At 34.0% G+C, this 21238-nt stretch overlaps 2 protein-coding genes across 7 annotated transcripts in view; both read left to right on the forward strand.

The window, feature by feature from the left end:
* The window catches only part of LOC141404139 (lipopolysaccharide-induced tumor necrosis factor-alpha factor homolog), a 50254-nt gene extending 36039 nt beyond the window's left edge, over positions 1–14215 (forward strand). For 2 of the 3 annotated variants that reach the window (XM_073987463.1, XM_073987465.1), the window contains exons 2-3: positions 12946–13561; positions 13728–14215. In XM_073987463.1, the coding sequence (XP_073843564.1) occupies positions 13278–13561; positions 13728–13833 (390 nt within the window). In that variant the 5' untranslated portion in view covers positions 12946–13277 and the 3' untranslated portion in view covers positions 13834–14215. Of the gene's footprint in view, positions 1–12926; positions 13562–13727 lie in introns of those variants that run through there. The other variant, XM_073987464.1, reaches the window with a different exon arrangement.
* Positions 1–21238, forward strand: part of LOC141404138 (LITAF domain-containing protein-like) — a 57280-nt gene extending 36042 nt beyond the window's left edge. Inside the window, exons 1-3 of one of the 4 annotated variants that reach the window (XM_073987460.1) lie at positions 14747–14814; positions 15153–15727; positions 20371–21238. In XM_073987460.1, coding sequence (XP_073843561.1) covers positions 15435–15727; positions 20371–20476 — 399 coding nt within the window. In that variant the 5' untranslated portion in view covers positions 14747–14814; positions 15153–15434 and the 3' untranslated portion in view covers positions 20477–21238. Of the gene's footprint in view, positions 1–14746; positions 14815–15152; positions 15728–20370 lie in introns of those variants that run through there. The other 3 variants (XM_073987462.1, XM_073987459.1, XM_073987461.1) reach the window with 3 other exon arrangements.

Here is a 21238-nt window from a genome sequence, read left to right on the forward strand (position 1 = left end):
GTCAAACAATCTTTCAAATAGGAAGAAATATACAATTGAGTAAACAAAAGTCTGTCATTGTAAAGGTACATTGAAAAGCTTTCATGTTCCAACTTGATCTGATTAGTTTAGACATTTAATCAACCATACATTTATCATGGTATGCCATGATAGTTGTCTTATGACACTCCTAATGAAGTTATGAAATTTTAGGTAGCGGTTTTTGGTACCCAATTATAGATCGTATGACAGTTTGAAGAGATCGGGCTGTTTCTTGCCATTATGTTTGTGGCCAATTCCGGAAAAACCTGGCCAAAATCGAACAAGTAAGAAAAGCGTTAAGTTCGGTCGTGCCGAACTTTTTATACCCTCCACCACAAATTTCAGCCATTTCGGTGGATTAATGTGGCCACAACCTTGAACATACCGAAATTCGGAAGGTACCGTTCTATGGGGGCTATATGATGCCGTGGACCTATACCTAAAAATTTCTGGGGGAAAGTTTTATAGCCTAAAGAGGACTAAATATCCAATTTCAGCCATCTCGGTGTGATAATGAGGCTAAAACGTTCAAAATATCGAAAATCTGGAGATATTGTTGGCTATATCAACACGTGGACCTATATAAACATTTTATGGTAGAAATGTTTCTTAGCCTCTGGAAACAAAATACAAAGTTACAACCGATTCTTCGGTCAAATGGGTCTAATACATTCAAAATATATTCAAACTAGCAAATGCCCGCTACTTCGTATGCGGAAAAGAAACGAAATATATATAAACAATATTTAATACGGGAATGGTGAATACTGGAGATTCTGTTGTACTAAGACCTATTTTTATTACCAATATTTTTTCGATTGTAGTCAGAATTTAAAAAAATTTGCCGTATCGCATCCCTACACAGCTACCATATTTTTTATTTCGAATTTCCAAAACTACGTATCATATTGCAAATTTCAGATTTGACTCCTAGTTTTACCCCTTCACTAACACAGCATTCTTTTCCAGTACGAATTTCCAAACACTAAACTTTATCTCACCCCTTCACAACAACAATCACGCACATTCACAATTCAAGGTTCTAGCTTTAGCGGTTTCGCCCAGAACCCGAATAGGTCCGTTAAATTTTCGGCCACGTTTTCGTATATCCCCATATAACGGTACCTCTCGACTTAGTGTATTTTTAAAGAAGAACAAATGTATTTTGTCCAATTTTCTTTAAATTTGAATACTCAGCTCTATCCGTTCACCTAAACCCAAATTATAGCCAATGTAGTTCAATTTAGCACTTTTCCATTAGTACGAATTTCCAAAACTACCTCAATCCTACACTCCAACAATAATCTGTTCACGCAAATACAAATTATAGTGAATTTCGTACCATTTAGTACTACTTCGTGCACATTAGTACGATTTTCCAAAGCTACCTCCATATCTCAATTCTAAATTCCAACAGTAATCTTAATTCCAAATTTCAGGATTCCAGCTCTTCAAATCCAAATCATACTAAACTCATTACCATTTACGACTTTTCGACCTTTGGTACATCTTTCTTACTCTTCATCAGTGACCCCCATTCCAAATTTCAGGATTCCAGCTCTATCCGTTCACCCAAACCCAAATTGTACTAAATTTACTACCATTTATTACTTTTCGTACTCTTCATCAGTGATCCTCACTCTAAATTTCAGGATTCCAGCTCTATTCGTTCACCCAAATCCATATTGTACTAAATTTAGTACCATTTAGTACTTTTCGTGCACTTTTAGTTCTAATTTCTAAAAACCTTTCTTTGTTACTCTCCATCAGTGACCCTCATTACAAATTTCAGGATTCCAGCTCAATCCGTTCACCCAAATCCAAATTGTACTAAATTTAGTACCATTTAGAACTTTTCGTGCACTTATAATTCGAATTTCCAAAAACCTTTCTTTGTTACTCTTCATCTGTGACCCTCATTCCAAATGTCTGTATTCCAGCTCAATCCGTTCACCCAAATCCAAATTGTACTAAATTTAGTACCATTTAGTACTTTTCGTACCCTTATAGTTCGAATTTCCAAAAACCTTTCATTGTTACTCTTCATCAGTGACCCTCATTCCAAATGTCTGTATTCCAGCTCAATCCGTTCACCCAAATCAAAATTGTACTAAATTTAGTACCATTTAGTACTTTTCGTACCCTTGTAATTCGAATTTCCAAAAACCTTTCTTTTTTACTCTTCATCAGTGACCTTCATTCCAAATTTCAGGATTCCAGCTCTATTCGTTCACCCAAACCCAAATTGTACTAAATTTAGTACAATTTATTACTTTTCGTATACTTATAGTTCGAATTCCAAAAACCTTTCATTTTTACTCTTCATCAGTGATCCTCATTCCAAATTTCAGGATTCCAGCTCTATCCGTTCACCCAAATCCGAATTGTACTAAATTTAGTGCCATTTAGTACTTTTCGTACCCTTGTAATTCGAATTTCCAAAAACCTTTCTTTTTTACTCTCCATCAGTGACCTTCATTTCAAATTTCAGGATTACAGCTCTATTCGTTCACCCAAACCCAAATTGTACTAAATTTAGTACCATTTAGTACTTTTCGTACCTTTATAGTTCGAATTTACAAAAACCATTCATTGTTACTCTTCATCAGTGACCCTCATTCCAAATGTCTGTATTCCAGCTCAATCCGTTCACCCAAATCAAAATTGTACTAAATTTAGTACCATTTAGTACTTTTCGTACCCTTACAGTTCGGATTTCTAAAAACCTTTCATTCTTACTCTTCATCAGTGACCCTCATTCCAAATGCCTGTATTCCAGCTCTATCCGTTCACCCAAATCCAAATTGTACTAAATTTAGTACCATTTAGTACTATTCGTGCACTTCTGGTTCGAATTTTCAAAAACCTTTCTTTGTTACTCTCCACAAGTTACCCTAATTTCAAATTTCAGGATTCCAGCTCTATCCGTTCACACAAATCCAAATTGTACTAAATTTAGTACCATTTAGTACTTTTCGTACCCTTGTAGTACGAATTTCCAAAAACCCTTTGGTACATCTTTCTAGCTCTCCACCAGTTACCCTCATTCCAAATTTCAGAATTCTAGCTCTTACCGTTTGCCTAATACAAAGGGTACCATATTTAGTACCTTTTAGTACTTTTCGTACACTTCTAGGTCGAATTTCCAAAAACCCAGCCTTATCTCACCCCTACACACCAACAGCAACCTACACCCAAAATTTCAACTTTCTAGCTTCAGCGGTTTCGTCTGGGCGCTGATGAATCAGTCAGTCAATCAGTCAGTCAGTCAGTCACTCACCTCACTACTCTTTTATATATATAGATGACGCGTACTTTATAAGGGGCCTTATGTGGGGGCTATACCAAAACGTGGACCTATATAACCCAACTTTGGTAGGAATGTTTTCTGGCCTCGGAAGACACAAAATACCAAATTACAACCAATTCTGTGGTCAAATGGGTCTAATACATTCAAAATATATTAAAATCACGCGTACTTTATATGGGGCCTTATATGGGGCCTTATATGGGGGCTATACCAAAACGTGGACCTATATAACCCAACTTTGGTAGGAATATTTTTTGGCCTCTGGAGACGCAAAGTACCAAATTACAACCAATTCGGTGGTAAAATGGGCCAAATATCTTAAAAATTCCTTAAAACGACGACGCGTCACGCGTCATTTTGTATGGGGGCTATACGAAAGCGTGGACCTACATAGCCCGCTTTCAATACCAAAAGTCCTACGTAGAAATAACATATTTTCCCAAAATTTCATCAACCTACGTCAATCCGTTCGGACGCTAGAGTGATTTCCACAGACGGACAGACGGACGGACATGGCTATATCGATGTAGAATTGCACGCTAATCAAGAATATATATACTTTGTGGGGTCTACAATGATTATTTCGAGTAGTTACAAACGTAGTGACAAACTTAATATACCCCCATCCTATGGTGGAGGGTATAAAAATATTGTATCAAGTTGCACTAAATACTCGTAGTGTAAAATATTGTTTATAGGGTCCCACTGTGTGTAGTCAGTCGAAGGTCCCACTAGAGTGGTTTCATCGAAACTTTTAGGGATTCTTAAATCGAGTTCCCCACTACAGCAACTTCATGATTTTACTCTAGTATGGAAATCAAGCTAGGAACCCTGGTTTTCATGAAATTGTTTCAATGAAACCATCTAGTGTGACCAAGGACTTATGACGAAAATGTATTCGTTTCTTGTGTAGTACGTTGGCAGTCAAAGTCACCCTATTTGGAATTTTTGTTGTAACAATATTAAGGTTATTAATATAAATATAATAGCTGTGTCTTTTTACGTGATAATTAGTAATAATGTTGCAGATTTTAACAGTTGTATAAAGGAAAAGTTGCTGAAAAAAAAGAAAAACATTTAGTAAGTAAAAAGACACAACAAATATCTACATTTTTTTAATTGTAATGACGTTTATGTGATAGTGTCGCCAATCAGTTTGGAGCAGTTTAATATCCCTCCCACTCACTCCTTCCTTGAGTGGTTTTAATTCATTCTTTCTGAGTTAAAAAAAGTATCAGTAAGGAGGTGTCCAATATAAAAATCCTTTTACTCTTAATTATGCACAGTATTTTGTTTGCTTTTGAGTAGTTTAGTATCCCGTCCTTAATATTTTTAAGCTAATATATTTAATTCATAATTTTTGTTATTTTAACATAAAATTTAGTATACAGCCCTAAGGTCGAAAGCATGGTAGAACAAGAAAAGGTAACAACAATGCCCAGCTGACTGAACTGGGCTGTAATGTTAGTGTCAAATTCCATACGACATTTTATATATTTATTTCTATGTTCGATGTATATTAGGGATATATATTTTTTGAAGAAAAAAATTATTCATCAGAAAAAGAACTATTTCCCATAAAGATTTCTTCATATAATTGATATATAACCTCATCCAAGTCCGAACGACGTGCCGCACACTAAAACACCGCTTATAGAGGCGGTACAATATTTGTTAATATGTGTGGTATTTTGTTAAACTTGAAAAAATAAAGCCCTAATAAACGTGTGCTGTTTTGATTTTAAAAACAAAAGATTGAAGCAACTTCTATTTTCGATGAATTACCAGCGACCCCAAACTTTTTTGCAAGAATTCTACTTTCTGCGAGAAATTATGCATTTAGTGGAATGATATGGAAACATTTAAATTGAAAATCTAACGACTTTTCATTCATGTTCAATCAAATGTGAAAAAATATTAGTTTTTTAAGTTCCAATAATATATAGGGGGAATTCCAAGTGAAATCGGACAGTTCGGAGAAAAGTAATTTTTGATTTCAATTGTTTTTGGATCAATTTATGCTCCTAGCCAACAAAACATTTTAGTATATTTTAAAATTATTTTTTGACCAATGGTAAAGAGATATCGCCTACTGAAATTATCGCATTTTTAAAGAACTATGTTCAAATAAATACTCATAACTTCTTTAATATTGGTCCAAATGGGACCATCTTTTTTTTGATTTGTTTGTTTTTTTTTATCAGCTATCGAAAGAAATATTTAAAAGAAAAATGCACAGTGGGCTTCAATGCAATTTTCGGGATTTAATATTTAAAATCAATTTTTCAATACAATTTTTCCTTAATACCTTTGTCCTATGTCAGCTATGTGGAAATGGGATTCGGACGATTACTATTTTTTCTGAATTTTTTAAAATTTGTCAATACAATTTTTCCTTAATACCTTTGTCCAAAATTTGTATTTCTGTATTTTTGAAGCTAAAGTACATATTTATTATTATATATTATATATTTATCATAAAAAATAGAAAAAAATCCACAGTGCACTTTAATGGAATTTTCGTTGATGCATTTTCAAAATCGAAAAATTACGCAGTTTTTAAGATGTTTGAGATAAATTCATAAATATAAAATCAAAACAAATATTTATAAATGAAGCTTTTAATTTTTTTAATAAAATAATAAATTTTGGACAAAGGTATAAAGGAAAAATTGTATTGACAAATTTTAAAAAATTCAGAAAAAATAGTAATCGTCCGAATCCCATTACCACATAGGGCTTAAAATTTTTGTAATTGAACGTAGTTTAACATAAATTTTTTTTGAAAAAATCGAAGGGTGCAATCATGTTTAAAAATTGATTTTAAATATTAAATCCCGAAAATTGTATTGAAGCCCACTGTGCATTTTTCTTTTAAATATTTCTTTCGATAGCTGATAAAAAAAACAAACAAATAAAAAAAAAGATGGTCCCATTTGGACCAATATTAAAGAAGTTATGAATATTTCTTTGCATGTAGTTTTTACAGAATTTGACTTTTTCAAGGCGCGATATCTCTGGAACCGTTAGTCAAAAAAAAATTTGAAAATATACTAAAATGTTTTGTTAATCAGCAGCATCGCCACAGCAAAAAATAAAGGAAATCAAAGACCTCATCTTGAAAAAGTGTCTGATTTCACTCAGAAATCCCCATAGACATTTCCTTGTTTTGTTTACATTTACCGATGACAGTAACATTACAAACAAAAACACATTTCTATGTGGTTGTTGTTGAGTTGTATTTGTTTTAGTATTAACTTTAACTGGTTTGTTCTACCATGGGTCGAAAGACTGGGCATTAAGAATTGAAATACATTGAAAGTGAAAATTGAAATTTATGTCCATACTTGCTGATTTTTTTTTATCAATTTTTACAATAAATTTTGAAAAAAGTCGTGAGTAAGATCGATTTGGACTGTGTACCTAAGCATTTCATAAAAAGTGAAGAGTATTTTTTACCAATTTCCATCGAAACATCCTGCAGAGATTTGAAATTTTCGTTTTTATGTGGCATTTCGTCTTGCAGATATAAAGAGATTTTTAACGATTTTTATAAACAAATAGACCAAATTAACCCTAAAAACCCCTAAGACCCTTTTGTGATTAGTGATCAATCCAGCATTTTTTTGCTTTTGGTTTTTTCTCATCTATGAACATTGCTGTTTCAGAATCCACAAAAACTTCCCAGGTGCTTTTAACATCATTCGTGTCAAATAATGTTTTATAGGACAATTTTGCATAAACTCACATGAAGTACGACTTTAACCATAAAATTGTTTTCAATTTTTCCATATTTCTGGATTTTCGATAAGATGTAGAACTTTAATATATTCTAGAATCTATAGAAACAAATTTGTAGAATATTTTGATCTGATACGATCACATTTTATAGGTGAAGGGACCAAAATTACCACCTGAGGGTTAAATAATATGAAAAATGAAAACAGCTACCCGAAAAACATAACCCAAGGATAGGTCAAAATGCATTAATTTCTAGAGTTTTGGCCAGGTTTTTCATAAAATTGGCCACTGTGCATTGTGTGAAAACACACACTCTTTTTTATACAGTAGTTTTGACTTAGCTGCCAAAACAAGTTTTGCACGCATTTTGTGGCAGCAAAGCGAATTTCGCACTTATCTTTAATATTTCTAGCTGCCAAAAAGTGGCAGTTATCCGATTCGTTCACCTGCCAAAGAATTGGCTCTTCATGTAATATTCACCTTCAGATTTCTTGATATCCGAAAACTGTTTGGAGAGGAATAGTGAAAAAAATAAAAATATATAATCAAAAAGATTATTTTGCATCAGCTGAAAGAACCAAAATGGAATTAAATAACAATTATTATCGTTATATTTGCCTCCACATCTGTCATTCAATTTCTGTTTCAAAGAAAGTGATGTTAACTTTTTCTTTGTATTATTGCAACAACCTGCAAGTGACGCAATAAATATGCCTTGAACCTGCAGATGTGATATGAGAGAAGTCTTCCTTGTCCCTTCTGGGATGTTTGTGGAATAATTAATAATTATTATTAATTAATATTAGATCCACATTGACAGTTTTGTTGAGATGTGTATTATTTTATTGTTGTAAAATAATTTCAGCTTTTTCAGATTAGGGTATCGAATTATTTTGTCCAGATTCGATTTAAGTTCGAAGATGGGCCATATAGGTCCACTCCTTCAGGTACCTCCCCCACAAATGTTCAAAAATTGTCGCAAAACTTGTGCGCACGATAACTCTTGTAGGGAATAACCGATTTGGTCCATACTTTGCACATCGTGTAATTTCTACCATACTTAGATGAGGTTTCAATATGGACTCAATCGGTCCACTCCTTCGGGTACGTCCCACACAAAATTTCGGAAAAGTTCAGTTTAGGACCTGGTCTCGAATCGCTTTGATTTTTGTTTACGCAAGTTGTATTCGCTGTCCTCTATACGACGCTGTAAGTTTCATTAGGGGCAAGTCCATACTTCCTGAGGAAATAGCCTGAAAGTTACAAAAAAACCCTATGACACCGTGTGTAATGGTTGGAGCGCAAGATAACCCTCGAACGGATCTGCCGATTCGGTCCAAAATTTGGCTTTCGTAATATTTTGTCCAAACTTAGTTCAAGTTCAAAGATGGATTATATCGGTCCACTCCTTCCGGTACCTGTGCGTACGATAACTCTTGAAGGAAGTTACCGATTTGGTCATTACTTTGCACATTATGAAATTTACCTACCAGACCAGACTTATATGAGGTTCCAATATGGACTCAATCGGTAAACTCCTTCGAGTACCTCCCACACAAAATTTCGGAAAAGTTCAGTTTAGGACCTGCTCACGAATCGCCTTGGTTTTTGTTGTAACATCTTGTATTCACTGTCCCGTATACGAAGGTACAAGTTTCCTCAGGGGCAAGTCCATACTTCCTGAAAAATAGCTTGAAAGTTGAAAAAAGCCCTATGACACCATGTTTATGGGTGGAAGCGCAAGATTATGCCGATTCCGGCCAAAATTTGGCCTTCGTAATATTGTTTCCAAACTTAGTTTAAGTTCGTAAATAAGCCATATCGGTCCACTCCTTCAGGTACCTACCCCACAAAAGTTCAAAAATATTCGGAAAAATTGTGCGCACGATAACTCTTGATGGGAGTGACCGATTTGGTCCACACTTTACACATTCTCATAATATCTACCAGATATAGATCAGGTTCGAATATGGACTATACTTGTCCACTCCATCCCGTACCTCCCACACAAAATTTTGGATAAGTTCACTTTAAGACCTGGGCCCTATTCCACGAAACAACTTATCGCTTTTCATTTTGCACTTATCAAAAAGTAGTTATTTTGAAAAGTGATAACCCTTTTTTGTTCCACAAAATTACTTTTCAATTTCCCTTGCACTTAGCAAATTTGTCTATCACTGTTCTTTTAGCACAGTTGTTGTGCTCTCTTGCTCAATTTTTCCGCCATCTTGGTAAGTCTCTCAGTTCTCTTGCAAAGTGTGAATGATATTTGTTCCACAGAACGTTTTATCATCTTTGCATTATTTTTTACTTGGCAATAATAAATAAGAAATGTAAAATTGAGACGAGCGAAAATATGAAAAGAAACTGATATTATTAAAAGTAAATAAAATAAAATTAAATTAAATAAATTAAATTAAACTGAAATAAAATGAAACAAAATAAAATAAAATAAAATTAAATAAATAAAATAAAATAAAATTAAATAAATAAAATGAAATAAAATAAAATAAAATAAAATAAAATAAAATAAAATAAAATAGAATAAAATAAAATAAAATGAAATAAAAATAAAATAAAATAATTTTAATAAAGATTAAATAATAATTAAATGAAATAAATTAAAATAAGATCAAAATAAATTAAATGAAGTAAAATAAAATAAAAAATAAAATGAGATAAATTAAAAAATAAATAATAATAAAACAATATAAAATAAAGTGAAATAAAGTAAAGTAAATTGAAATAAAAAGTTAAAAAATAAATAAAATAAAGTAAAATAAAATAAAACTAAAAAAATTAAGTGAAATAAAATAATCTAAAATAAAATGAAGGCAAATACAAATAAAATAAAATACAATAAAATTAAGTGAAATAAAACAAGTAAAAAGCGTTATGTTCGGCATAGAGTAATTAGTTTTCTTTCTCCACAAAAAGGAGAAGTTACTTGCCAAATTATAACTAATTCGTTCTAGAAATGTATCTAAAAACCTTAAAATAGCTGAAATCGGACGGTACTGCTATATGGGGGCTATAAAAAACGTAGACCTATATCCATAATTTTTTGTGGAGACGTTTCTTGGTGATTGACTGAATTATACCTAATTCGGCCTGGAAATGTAGCTAATAACGCCAAAGTAGCTGAAATTGGGCAGTATATGGGGGCTATAATAAAAGATGGACCTATGTCGGTAAGTTTTGGAAGCATATTATAACTAATTCGTTCTGAAAATATAGCTAAAAACCTTAAAATAGCTGAAATCGACGGCACTGCTATATGGGGGCAATAACAAAGCTCAACTTCCAACTTGATTTAAGACACGTGTGAACAGCATTTCATCCCCCTATCTCAACTCGTTCGGAAGATAGCGTGATTACAACAGACGGACGGCCGGATGTGGTTACATCAACTTAGAATTTTACGCTGATCAAAAATATATGTATATACCTTATAGGGTCGCTAATGATTATTTCGATGAGTTACAAATGAAATGACAAACCTAATATACCCTCCAAATTATGGTGGAGGGTATAGCAATAAATAAAAATAGTCTCTCAAATAGAGTTTAGTCTAAATGTAAAATCGAGAAACATCGATTTGTGAGGTTGTTCGCAGGGTGGAATTTCGGAGAGTGAGAGTTCGAAGTAGGATAGTTGATTCAGAGGGTAGAAGTTCGGAAAAATCTTTACAATTTCTTGTCATAACCGTGTTTTCACTATTTCCGAACAAAATCTCGCTTTAACAATGTACATTGGCAATGAGAACGTTTACCTCGCAAATTATAGGCAAACTTATCAAAATTTGATCTGCAAAATCAAAATGCATAGTTTTCTGGGGAACGAAAGAGCAAATTTTTTTGCAAAATCTTAGCAAAATACGCTTTGCCGTTACAACTTTTCACTTAGCAGAAATAATGTTTGTGGAACAGAAATCAAAAAAAGAGCTACATTATTTTGAAAAGTAAGCAAACTCACTTTATAATTAGCAACTTATCACTTATCAAAAAATAATGGTTCTGTGGAACACTTAACTTTGAGCATTGTCAAAAATATTGATAAGTGCAAAATGAAAAGTTGATAAGTTGTTTCGTGGAATAGGGCCCTGCTATTGAATCACTTTGATTTTTGTTGAAGCAACTTACATTCGCTGCCTCAATTACGATGGTAAAAGTTTTTTTCAGAGGCAAGTCCATTCTTGAGAAAACAGCCCGAAGGGTGTAAAACCCCCCTATGGCACCCCATGGTCTATTTCGGTCCATTCCTTTAAGTACTTTTTCCGCAAAAATTTTGAACTTTAATCCTAATCAACATTTTTGTCGGTTCATACGACCAACATTTTGAAACCCCCTAACTACATAAGTTTTTTGTGAAAAAAGTGTTTCAATTTGCCCATGCTGAGGGCATATCTCTGTCCGCAAAGCCGACTAATACTTTTTTACTTGTTTTCCATAATATCATAGGTTGGCTACAAATGATCAACATAAAACATTTTTCTTCTGTACAAAAGACCCTGTGCATGAGTTAGCAAATGTCGCATGACGTGATTTTAGTTTTGGCTGGTAAATACAAATTTCTCTGTGAAAATGCGTTCATTTTTCCAAATATTATTGGTAGCTAAATAAAATTCGCACTTAGATGAATAGCAGTTAAAAGTGTAATTTGCATTGAAAATTTGACAAAAATGCCAATATTTTAGTGTTTTGGCAGGAAAATCAAATTCGCACTAAAACGATTGGCAGCAAAATCAAAACTACTGTAGTATACGAACGCTTTTGTAGCATAAAATTGAAAAAATAGTACAATATAAAATCATGTTCGAAAACTTCGCAAGTAAAACGTACTTGCAAGTACTTCTCAGTTCTCTTTTACTGAAGAAGTTTGTTATCGAACAGCATCTTTTTACTCGAGTTTGTACGAATTTGTACAATTTTTTGGGTTATCGAACAGGCCTAAAGTGGGGTACACACGATCAGTTTTGCTCAAATAATCTGTTGCTTGCCAGTGTGGACGTTCATTTTTGTCAGACATCAGGCAAAATATTTAGTGGTTGCCGGACAGTTTGACATTTATCGATATTTCCGAAAAATCGACAGTCAAAACTGATCGTCTGTACCCCGCTTAATGTATTAAATTTATAACACAACACGAATATTGACATCTTTGCAGTGCACAAAATTGTATATATAAATTTGGTTCAGGGAGCAGATGTTTGCACATTAAAAAATTGTTGCTTGACTGAAGCTTTTCCTTTCACACAATCAAGCAAAACAATTTTTTGTATGCTGACAGAAACCGATGTTTTTGTCAGCCAAAATTCCTTGCCTTATGCCAGACTCATGAAATTTGTTCGAGTTTTTGGGTAAGAAGATGAAAGGGACTGAGTTTTACCTCCGCTCTCTCCTTAAGCTAACAATTTTTCATGTTATATTTTCCATATCTGACAAAAAGCTTTACTCTTAACAGAGAATAATTTTATTAAGCTATACCAAGAGTGGTAAATCAGTTTTTGTAGAAAATAAACATGATTTTTAACTCGAATTATTTATCAATTGAGTCTGATAAATCTCAAATAATATTACACCGCCTAATCTTGTTTATTCTTAAGAAAAATGAACTAAAGCATGAAATTACAATTTGTCTCCCACTCGACAAAATCATTTAATTTAAGCACAACATCCTTTACAAGAAAGAAACATGAAATCGATTTAAATTTTTCACTTCGTCGTCGCTGTCTTCGATTTTTTTTTTTTTTGTGTAGAGTTTCCACTTCGTTTCACTTTGCCATCAAAGAAACCAAAGTCGACCGCAAATTTATTATTAACATTCCACTCCTTTCTTCCTTTTCCTTCCTTTCCTTCCGCAACCATTTATAGGAAACGGTGAAAAAGCAAATACATTTGAAGCAAAAAATCTAAGGGGAAAAACCCGAGAGAAGTCAAAAGAAAAGAATTAATGCATTTATATGGGAATACAACTGCATTTTAAACTACACCACGAAACGACACACGCATCCCCACTTTAAGAGGTAGTCTTATATGTCCTTATTCCACCATCAGCACAAAGCAGCTGATCTGAAAAACCAACAACAGAGTATACACGACTTGTAGCATTGTTTCAAAAGGCAGAATAAATACAATAAAAACCCCTACAACAGCCGCCGAATACAAAAGCTTACTTACTCTACCTAGAGTCGGGATTACAAAACATGAGTAAAGCCACTACACCACAATACACCTATATACCACCACCAACTGCTCCGCCATCCTATCAGGAGGCTGTGGGTGGTGTAAAGCCTGTGGGTCCATTTACTCCCGTTGTATATCCTGTGGTGACAACCAGAAACGACGACATTGTTACTACCGTTGTGCCCATAGGACGTACTGCCACGCACATGATTTGCCCCTCGTGTCATGCAGAAATTGAGACAAATACACGCCGCACGCCCAGTATGATGGCATATATATCCGGTTGTCTTTTGGCATTATGCGGGTAAGTGTTGCAAATGCAATGAAATCTAAACCATGTTTGTGGCTGCCTGCCAGTTGTGGTGGCTCTGCTGGATGAAGGTAGGCGACAGGCAGGCAGTCAGATACAAATGAATTATGCAAGTGGAACAAAATAATCTTCTTCGCATTTCTTCTCATTTGAATTACAGATGCTTTCTGGGCTGTTGTCTGATACCCTGTTGCATTGACGATTGCATGGAAGTGCATCATACTTGTCCCAATTGCAATTCTTACTTGGGTCGTAATGGACGTTAAACTAAGCTAGCTTATAAACTGTCATTTGGAGAAGAGATGCAACATTTTAAATACGATATTGTTCAAAACGAAAAAAAAGAAAATACGAAAATAAGTACAACTAACTTTTAAAGTTAAGCAAGCAGCTCAACACTACTAATGACGAAAAATAATATAATCTAAGTTATAATGGAATACTTGAAAAGTTTCCTTCACTCTAACTCCAAATTTTAACAGAATTTGTGCGACAATAATTTTTATGGATCTTTTGCGGGTCCTCCCAGCTGGAAGCTAACAAAAGCTACTCGAATATCTTTTTAAATAGTTTTACTAAATTTTTTTTGTATAAAATTATATTTTTTTTTATAAATTTAATAAATGTTATTGGAAACTAAATGGAAAATTCTTTTGTAATTAATTCCTTTAAAATTTTACACACATCATTTAAACATTTCCCTGGAAAAATTCTCATTACAAAACCCTTTACTAACCCATTATTTTAACAATGGTATGTCGGGCGAAATAAATAGTTATTTTTTTCGCCAGTAAAATAAGTTTTTAACTGAGAAGTTACGATTTTTTACTGGGTTTATATGCTAAGGTAATTGAAATATGAACAAAAGTATTTCCGCTACTAGAAAAAATAAACACCCGCATCAGCTAAATACTGATTACTGGCTATGATATTTTATGAATTACCAGTAGACTACGCATAATTAGGTTCTTTCTTTAAAATTTAAAATTGCAAGGAAAACTGCTAACTTTACTCATTACTAAGTAATGAGTAGCGTTGATACGGGTGTGATTATCCAACGGACACACAACTAACAAAAAAAATGAAGTAAAATAAGTTTATTTAAATGCGAGAAATTAACTTATAATTAACGTATTCTAATCTGCGTATAACATATAAAATAACATATTTTACGAAAAGAGTTTCTCAGATGCGGCAAACAATAGCATTATGATTTTGAAATATCATGGACTATGTGGTAGAAACAGGTAAAGTTGTTATCATGAAAATAATCTACCACTAACTTATTTGTAGATCGTTCAAGCTAACAACCTTAACCTTAAGTTTTGAATTTGACATCATTAATTTTCTGCTCCGACCACTGTGAATAAGCTTATGTTTCTCTTCTTCACAATGTAATAAAATATTCATTGATTTCACCACACATACATACATAGATATTTCACTTTAAAATTGATTTCCAAGAAAATGTGAAATTATTTGAAATATCTGCACTTCATTGGTTCTCTTTGGGATTTTGCCATCAATATCAATGCTAACAAAGAAAGATTCAATAAATTTCTAACGCATTTTTGTCTCTTTACAGAATATAAACCTAAAGGCACACCAGAGCACACACAACTAAATAAAGACTTTTTGCATTTCCATCCTAGCATAGAAAATAAAAAACAACTGGTAACCATAATCAGGATACTTTTGCTGACATTCATCTTTATATTGTATTGAAACAACAAAAACTCACAATCACATTGAGAAACTTCGCATCGCACAATTCTTGAAAGGAAAGCTCAAAGGAAAACCACCACGCCGCTGTTCGCAAATACCTACATAAATATCCATCTAAAGAAGGCAAAACACTTTTGTAAAAATGAGCAAAGCCACAGGTCCCACACCACCACAGTACACTTATGTACCGCCGCCCTCTGCTCCACCATCCTATCAAGAGGCTGTGGGTGGTGTTAAGCCAGTTGGCCCATTCACACCAGTTGTTGCACCCGTAGCAACTGCAACAAATGCCACCATTGTAACTACAGTTGTACCTATTGGACGTCAGGCCACACATATGATCTGCCCCTCATGTCATGCTGAAATTGAGACAACAACACGTACTGAACCTGGAATGATAGCATATTTATCTGGTTTTGTAATTGCATTACTGGGGTAAGTTGCAATTTCTGATAAACTACATGCGAACATATGATGTGAAGATGAAAATCAATTGGAAATGTATTACATGTGCCTCACACTTGTGGTGGGGAGATGGGCGTAACAAAAAGAATCGAATTAAAAAAGTAGAAAACAATGAAAATATGTATATAAAATCGTTGAAAATATTTATACGGGCTGAATTTGTATGAAGTTCTAGAGGTATAATACCAACTGTGGACTCAAAATGTAAAATATTGCTATAACCTGGTGATATCTAAAATTTACAGAACTCCTTAAATCGATCCGAATCCTTTTATGGGGGACCTAAGCAGAACGTTCATAAACATTAAAACATTTTTTCCAAGAGATGTTTAATCCCTAATACCCGACAAGCTATAATATAGGCTCCCACTTAAAATTTCATGCGGCCCAATTTATTAACATAAGGCTGTACATATCCTTAGGACTGTGTTCTCTTCGTATGGTCAACTACTCGACTGGATTCACCTGAGCATATTATCATAAAATGAATCCTTTTAACAGACATCAGTTGCAATGATATGTTTGAAAATTTGATTACTGATTTCCCACTAACAGTAGATCTCAGATTCGTTACAAATACATAATATTTCCTTTTGACAATGGTGCTGTTCTTCGTCATAATTAGGGAAATCGGTTCACAATCCTATTATCAATAAATGTTAAAATGTTAGGTAATTTATGAAAGAGTCAATAAAAACAAGTAAAAAAGTATCAGTCGGCTTTGCCGACAGAGATATACCCTCAGCCTGTGTATATTGAAACAATTTTTTCCCAAAATACGTATATATTTAGGGGGTTTTAAAAATGTTGGTCGTTTGAACCGACAAAAATGCTGATTAGGATTAAAGATCAAAAGTTTTGCGGAGGAAATACTAACAGGAATGGATCGACATTGACCGTTATGGAAGTGGATCTCCAGCCACAACATATGGTGCCATAGGGGTTTTTTACACTCTTCGGGCTGTTTGCTCAATAAGTATGGACTTTCCCCTAAAAAACTTTTACCGTCGTAATTGAGGCAGCGAATGCGAGTTGCTTCAACAAAAATCAAAGTGATTCGATATCAGGTCTTAAGGTGAACTTATCCGAAATTTTGTGTGGGAGGTACCGGATGGAGTGGAAAAATATAGTCCATATTTGAACCTGGTCTATATCTGGTAGATATATTAGGATGTGTAAAGTATGGACCAATTCGGCCACTCCCTTCAGGAGCTACCGTACGAACAATTTTTCCGAACATTTTTGAACTTTTTTGGGGGAGGTACCTGAAGGAGTGGACCGATATGGCTTATCTTCAAACTTAAACTATGTTTGGACAAAATATTACTAAGGCCATATTTTGGACGCAATCGGCAGATCCGTTCGATAGTTATCTTGCGCTCCAACCACCTCACACGGTGTCATAGGGGTTTATTTGCAACTTTCATGCTATTTTCTCAGGAAGTATGGACTTGCGCCTGATGAAACTTTTACCGTCGTATGGAGGGCAGTGAATACAAGATAATAAAACAAAATTCAAAGCGATTCGAGAGATGGCCCTAAACTAAACTTTTCCGAAGTTTTGTGTGAGAGGTACCCGAAAGAGTGGATCTATTGAGACCATATTGGAACCTCATATTACTCTGGTAAAAAGTTTACGCTATACACAGTATGGACCAAATCGGTCACACCCTTCAAGAGTTATCTTGCGCACAAACTTTCCGAACATTTTCGAACTTTTGTGGGGGAGGTACCGGAAGGAGTGGACCGATGTAGCTCATCTTCGAACTTAAACTAAGTTTGGGCAAAATATTACGAAAGCCAAAATTTGAAACGAATCGGTTCATCCGTTCGAGAGTTATCGTGCGCTCCAGCCAGCAGGACAGACAGACGGACGGACATGGCTAGATCGATTCCAAATTGTCTGAAACACATTTCGTCCAAACATACTTGGGGTCTAAAACCATTATTTCGATGGGGCACATTTTCATCGTATCAAAGTGTATATACCCTCCTTAGCCTAAAGGCTGAGGGTATAATGAAAGAGTAAATATCAATATTGCGTATCAGATGAACCATGTGGGCGTTCAGAGAAAGAAGTTTATTCCCCAATATAGAATGTAAAATATTATCTTCTTAGCAGAAATTGAAATTTCTATAGAAGTCGCTTCCAAGCTGTTTCTTAATGTCGTCAATTCTAACTATTTTGTCTTCAGATTCTACTGAGGGAGTTCTTAATGCAGTTTCTGTGTCAGGTTCCAAGACATCGTTATAACCGCAATATCCTTCTGCCAAGGAATTCACAGCCTTTTTAATCATTTATGTTTCTGGCTGGTTCAAGGTTAGGTTAAAAGGTTTCGCAGCTGTTTTGACTCGGGTGAGGTCTCTTGACCTTCAGGTATGATTCATCAGTTGACATAACTCTCTTCACATTGTTTTTGGTTGAGAAAAGGGTATAGTTTTGGTATAAACCCACGTGCCCACGTTTTGAGGTCGGTGCTGAGTCAGTTTTGACAGTCCTCTGTTGCCTTGATTTATTTTTGGGTTGATTCTTCTCCTTTAAGTTTACATCATTCAACGGTGTGATGAGGTCAAAGAGGATGGGTAACCCCTGAGAAATTTAACCATCGCTCCCGTTGTGTGTTTAGGGGATATTGGGTTGATTTTGAACTCAATTTCCGTCTGTGGAGATTGGAATGAGAGAGAGTTTGTTGGGGTCAGAATTTCTCCATGGAAGTGGTATGTCCTTCCAAATTTGATCACCACCTACGGTAAGAAATATTTTCTTTAGTCAACCGATGTACGACACTAGCTGGGGTGGTGGGAACTTCCCCACTTATTTCTTTTTCTAGTTTTATTTCTCAACTTCTACCAACTTCGGTCGATGGACAGTCCTCCTAGATTCGCGACGGTTTTGTTTTCATAAGGTTAGTGTTTTCTACTGGGGCAGAGGCCAGTTATCGTCCTCGAATAAACTGAAGGGCTAGCAATTGTCTGCTTTGAACCTTTGGTCGGTCAATATTGTTATCTCTGGTTGGTTCGAAGTCTGTGAAGGCATCGAATTCAATTTTGGGCCCCTGGCTCGTATCGTCAGGAAGAAAGAGCTTATCGAACTAATCGAGTAACCAAATTGGTCATAACTAGACATGGGATTTTTGCATATTTTAAAAACTCTCAACCAATTGTAACTACGTTATTATATAGAATTATATAGTTCCAATTAGAGATGGTAAATGGGTAAATACCCATTAAAATGGGTAAATTGGGCATAAATGGGTAAATACCCAATATGTGGGTATAAACTACAGAAACTAAAATCATACAATTGGATGCGAAAACGTAGTGTTTTAGCAAATTTTATTTTAACTGACTATGAATAAAATTACGTTTTTTTGGATACGGGGCAAGATAAAATATGACCAAGTTTGGTCCATATTTTGTGGTAAATCTCTCATATATTGTGACAGCATTTTTTTGATATTTGATAGCTTTTAGAGCGGTTTGTTGTAGTTGTCCATGCAGAAAAACATAAATGCTGGATCGAGATCCAAACTTTATAATATATCAGGTGGATTAACCCACGACTTCAGTGGATAATCTTGAGATTTAAGTCCTCCTCAACAAAGCAATAATTTTTGCATTTATCGTTAAATTTTTCGCACAAGTAACTCCAACAACCGATATGACATATAAAAAGTTTATTCCGGCTGGTTAAACCGTTTATCTGGTATTCTTTTTGATTTTCTGTTTGACAGAAAAACAAAATTTTCATTTCAAAATAAAATTTTATTTACCCAAATAAACACCCAAAAGAGAAATTTATCGGGTATTTAGGGATTTTATGTAGAATCCCATCTATAGTTCCAATGATAGAAATTCGATGTCTTATTGAAAATAATCAATAATACGTACAAAACTCCAGCTTCTATTGTTTAATAAACGAATTATCTGCATTATAATTTTTAAAAATATGCAAAAATCCTATGTCTAGTTATAACTTTGCATATGGTAATATTACTTCCAGGCATAGATCTGATTTGAATCCACACAAAATTTGTAAAAAGTACAGTTTAACAGCTCGTCTCGGATCGTTTTGAAAATTTGTTTAACAAGTCGGGCTCTGTAAAGTCGGAGAATTTTTTTGGGGTTCAAGTTCTTACATCCTGAGAAAATGGCCCAAAAACTCAAAAAACCTGCCGGCACCAAATAAACCCTCGAAGGGAGAAAGGGATTTGGTCCAATCGTTGTACTCAAAAAACCTTTAGACGTCAGAAGTATTGTGCTTACTTCTTTTCTTTAGGTCTGAGGCTATCTCTGTCGGGTTTATCTCTGTCGGTACAGCTGACAGATACTTTCATACTTGTTTCTGTCCCTCGCTCGCTCTTTTGCTAATTGTACTATATTAGCAAAAGAGCGAGCGAGGGACAGAAAAATGACGACCATTATAACTTTGGATAAAATGTTAAAAAAAATTGAAGAAATGTTTTTTGGATATGGAAACACTTGTTTCGGCTAAATTTCGATTCTGGAACAGCGCTATTTTCTTATATTCTTTCTTATATTCTTATATTTCACCCATTCTTGGTTCATTAAAAACAAGCATTTATAAATATACCTATTCTGTTGTTTTACAGATGTTGGCTGGGTTGCTGTTTGATTCCCTGTTGTATTGATGACTGTATGGATGTACATCACACATGTCCTAATTGCAAAGCTTACTTGGGTCGTTATCGACGATAAACAACTACGGAATGGCCATCGAAAATGCACAAATACAAATGCATAGAAAAGCACACACACAATGTTCTTATATTACAAAAAAATTTTATATAGAGAAATACGCTTAGAATGTTTACGAAATCTTTGGCTTCGAAATGGAAAACTAATTAGAGAAGATTTATTAAAAAACAGAGACTAATTTTAAGAAGAATATGGCAAGGCAAATTAAAAACTAAAACTCGAAACTAGCTTTGTTTAAAAACGAAAAGCCCAATGTAAAACACCTATAATATTGTTCCTTATAAACAAATTTTGATAATCTTAAACTGTCAATCAATGTTGGAGTCATATCATTTGCTCAAATTATGTATTTGTTCGATTCTTGCTTTTCTTTGTTATTCACAGGCTAAGAATTACAATTTCAATTTTTAAAAAATTGAATTGATAATTTAAATGAAACATACACCTTTCCCAAAAATTGAAGTCGTGTTCAAGTAAAATAATAAAAAAAAAAACAAAATAATATTAACAAAAAATAAAACAATGATATAATATGCGTATATTGCCTGGATACAAATGCAACACACCCCATAATATCTACCTACCTATGAATAATGCATGTAATCTCGTTTAATTTTTCAAAGATAATTATTATTATAATTAATTACCAACTTTATACTAAGTATGTATTACATTTACGTAATAAAAACAAACAGAAAACATAATTTTTTCTTAAACAAACCATGTAAACTTTTTATGTACAATAAATGTAATAAAAACGCA

This window comes from Musca autumnalis, unplaced genomic scaffold, assembly GCF_047663935.1.
Source record: "Musca autumnalis isolate F117 unplaced genomic scaffold, ASM4766393v1 scaffold_4, whole genome shotgun sequence".
Lineage (NCBI taxonomy): Eukaryota > Metazoa > Arthropoda > Insecta > Diptera > Muscidae > Musca > Musca autumnalis.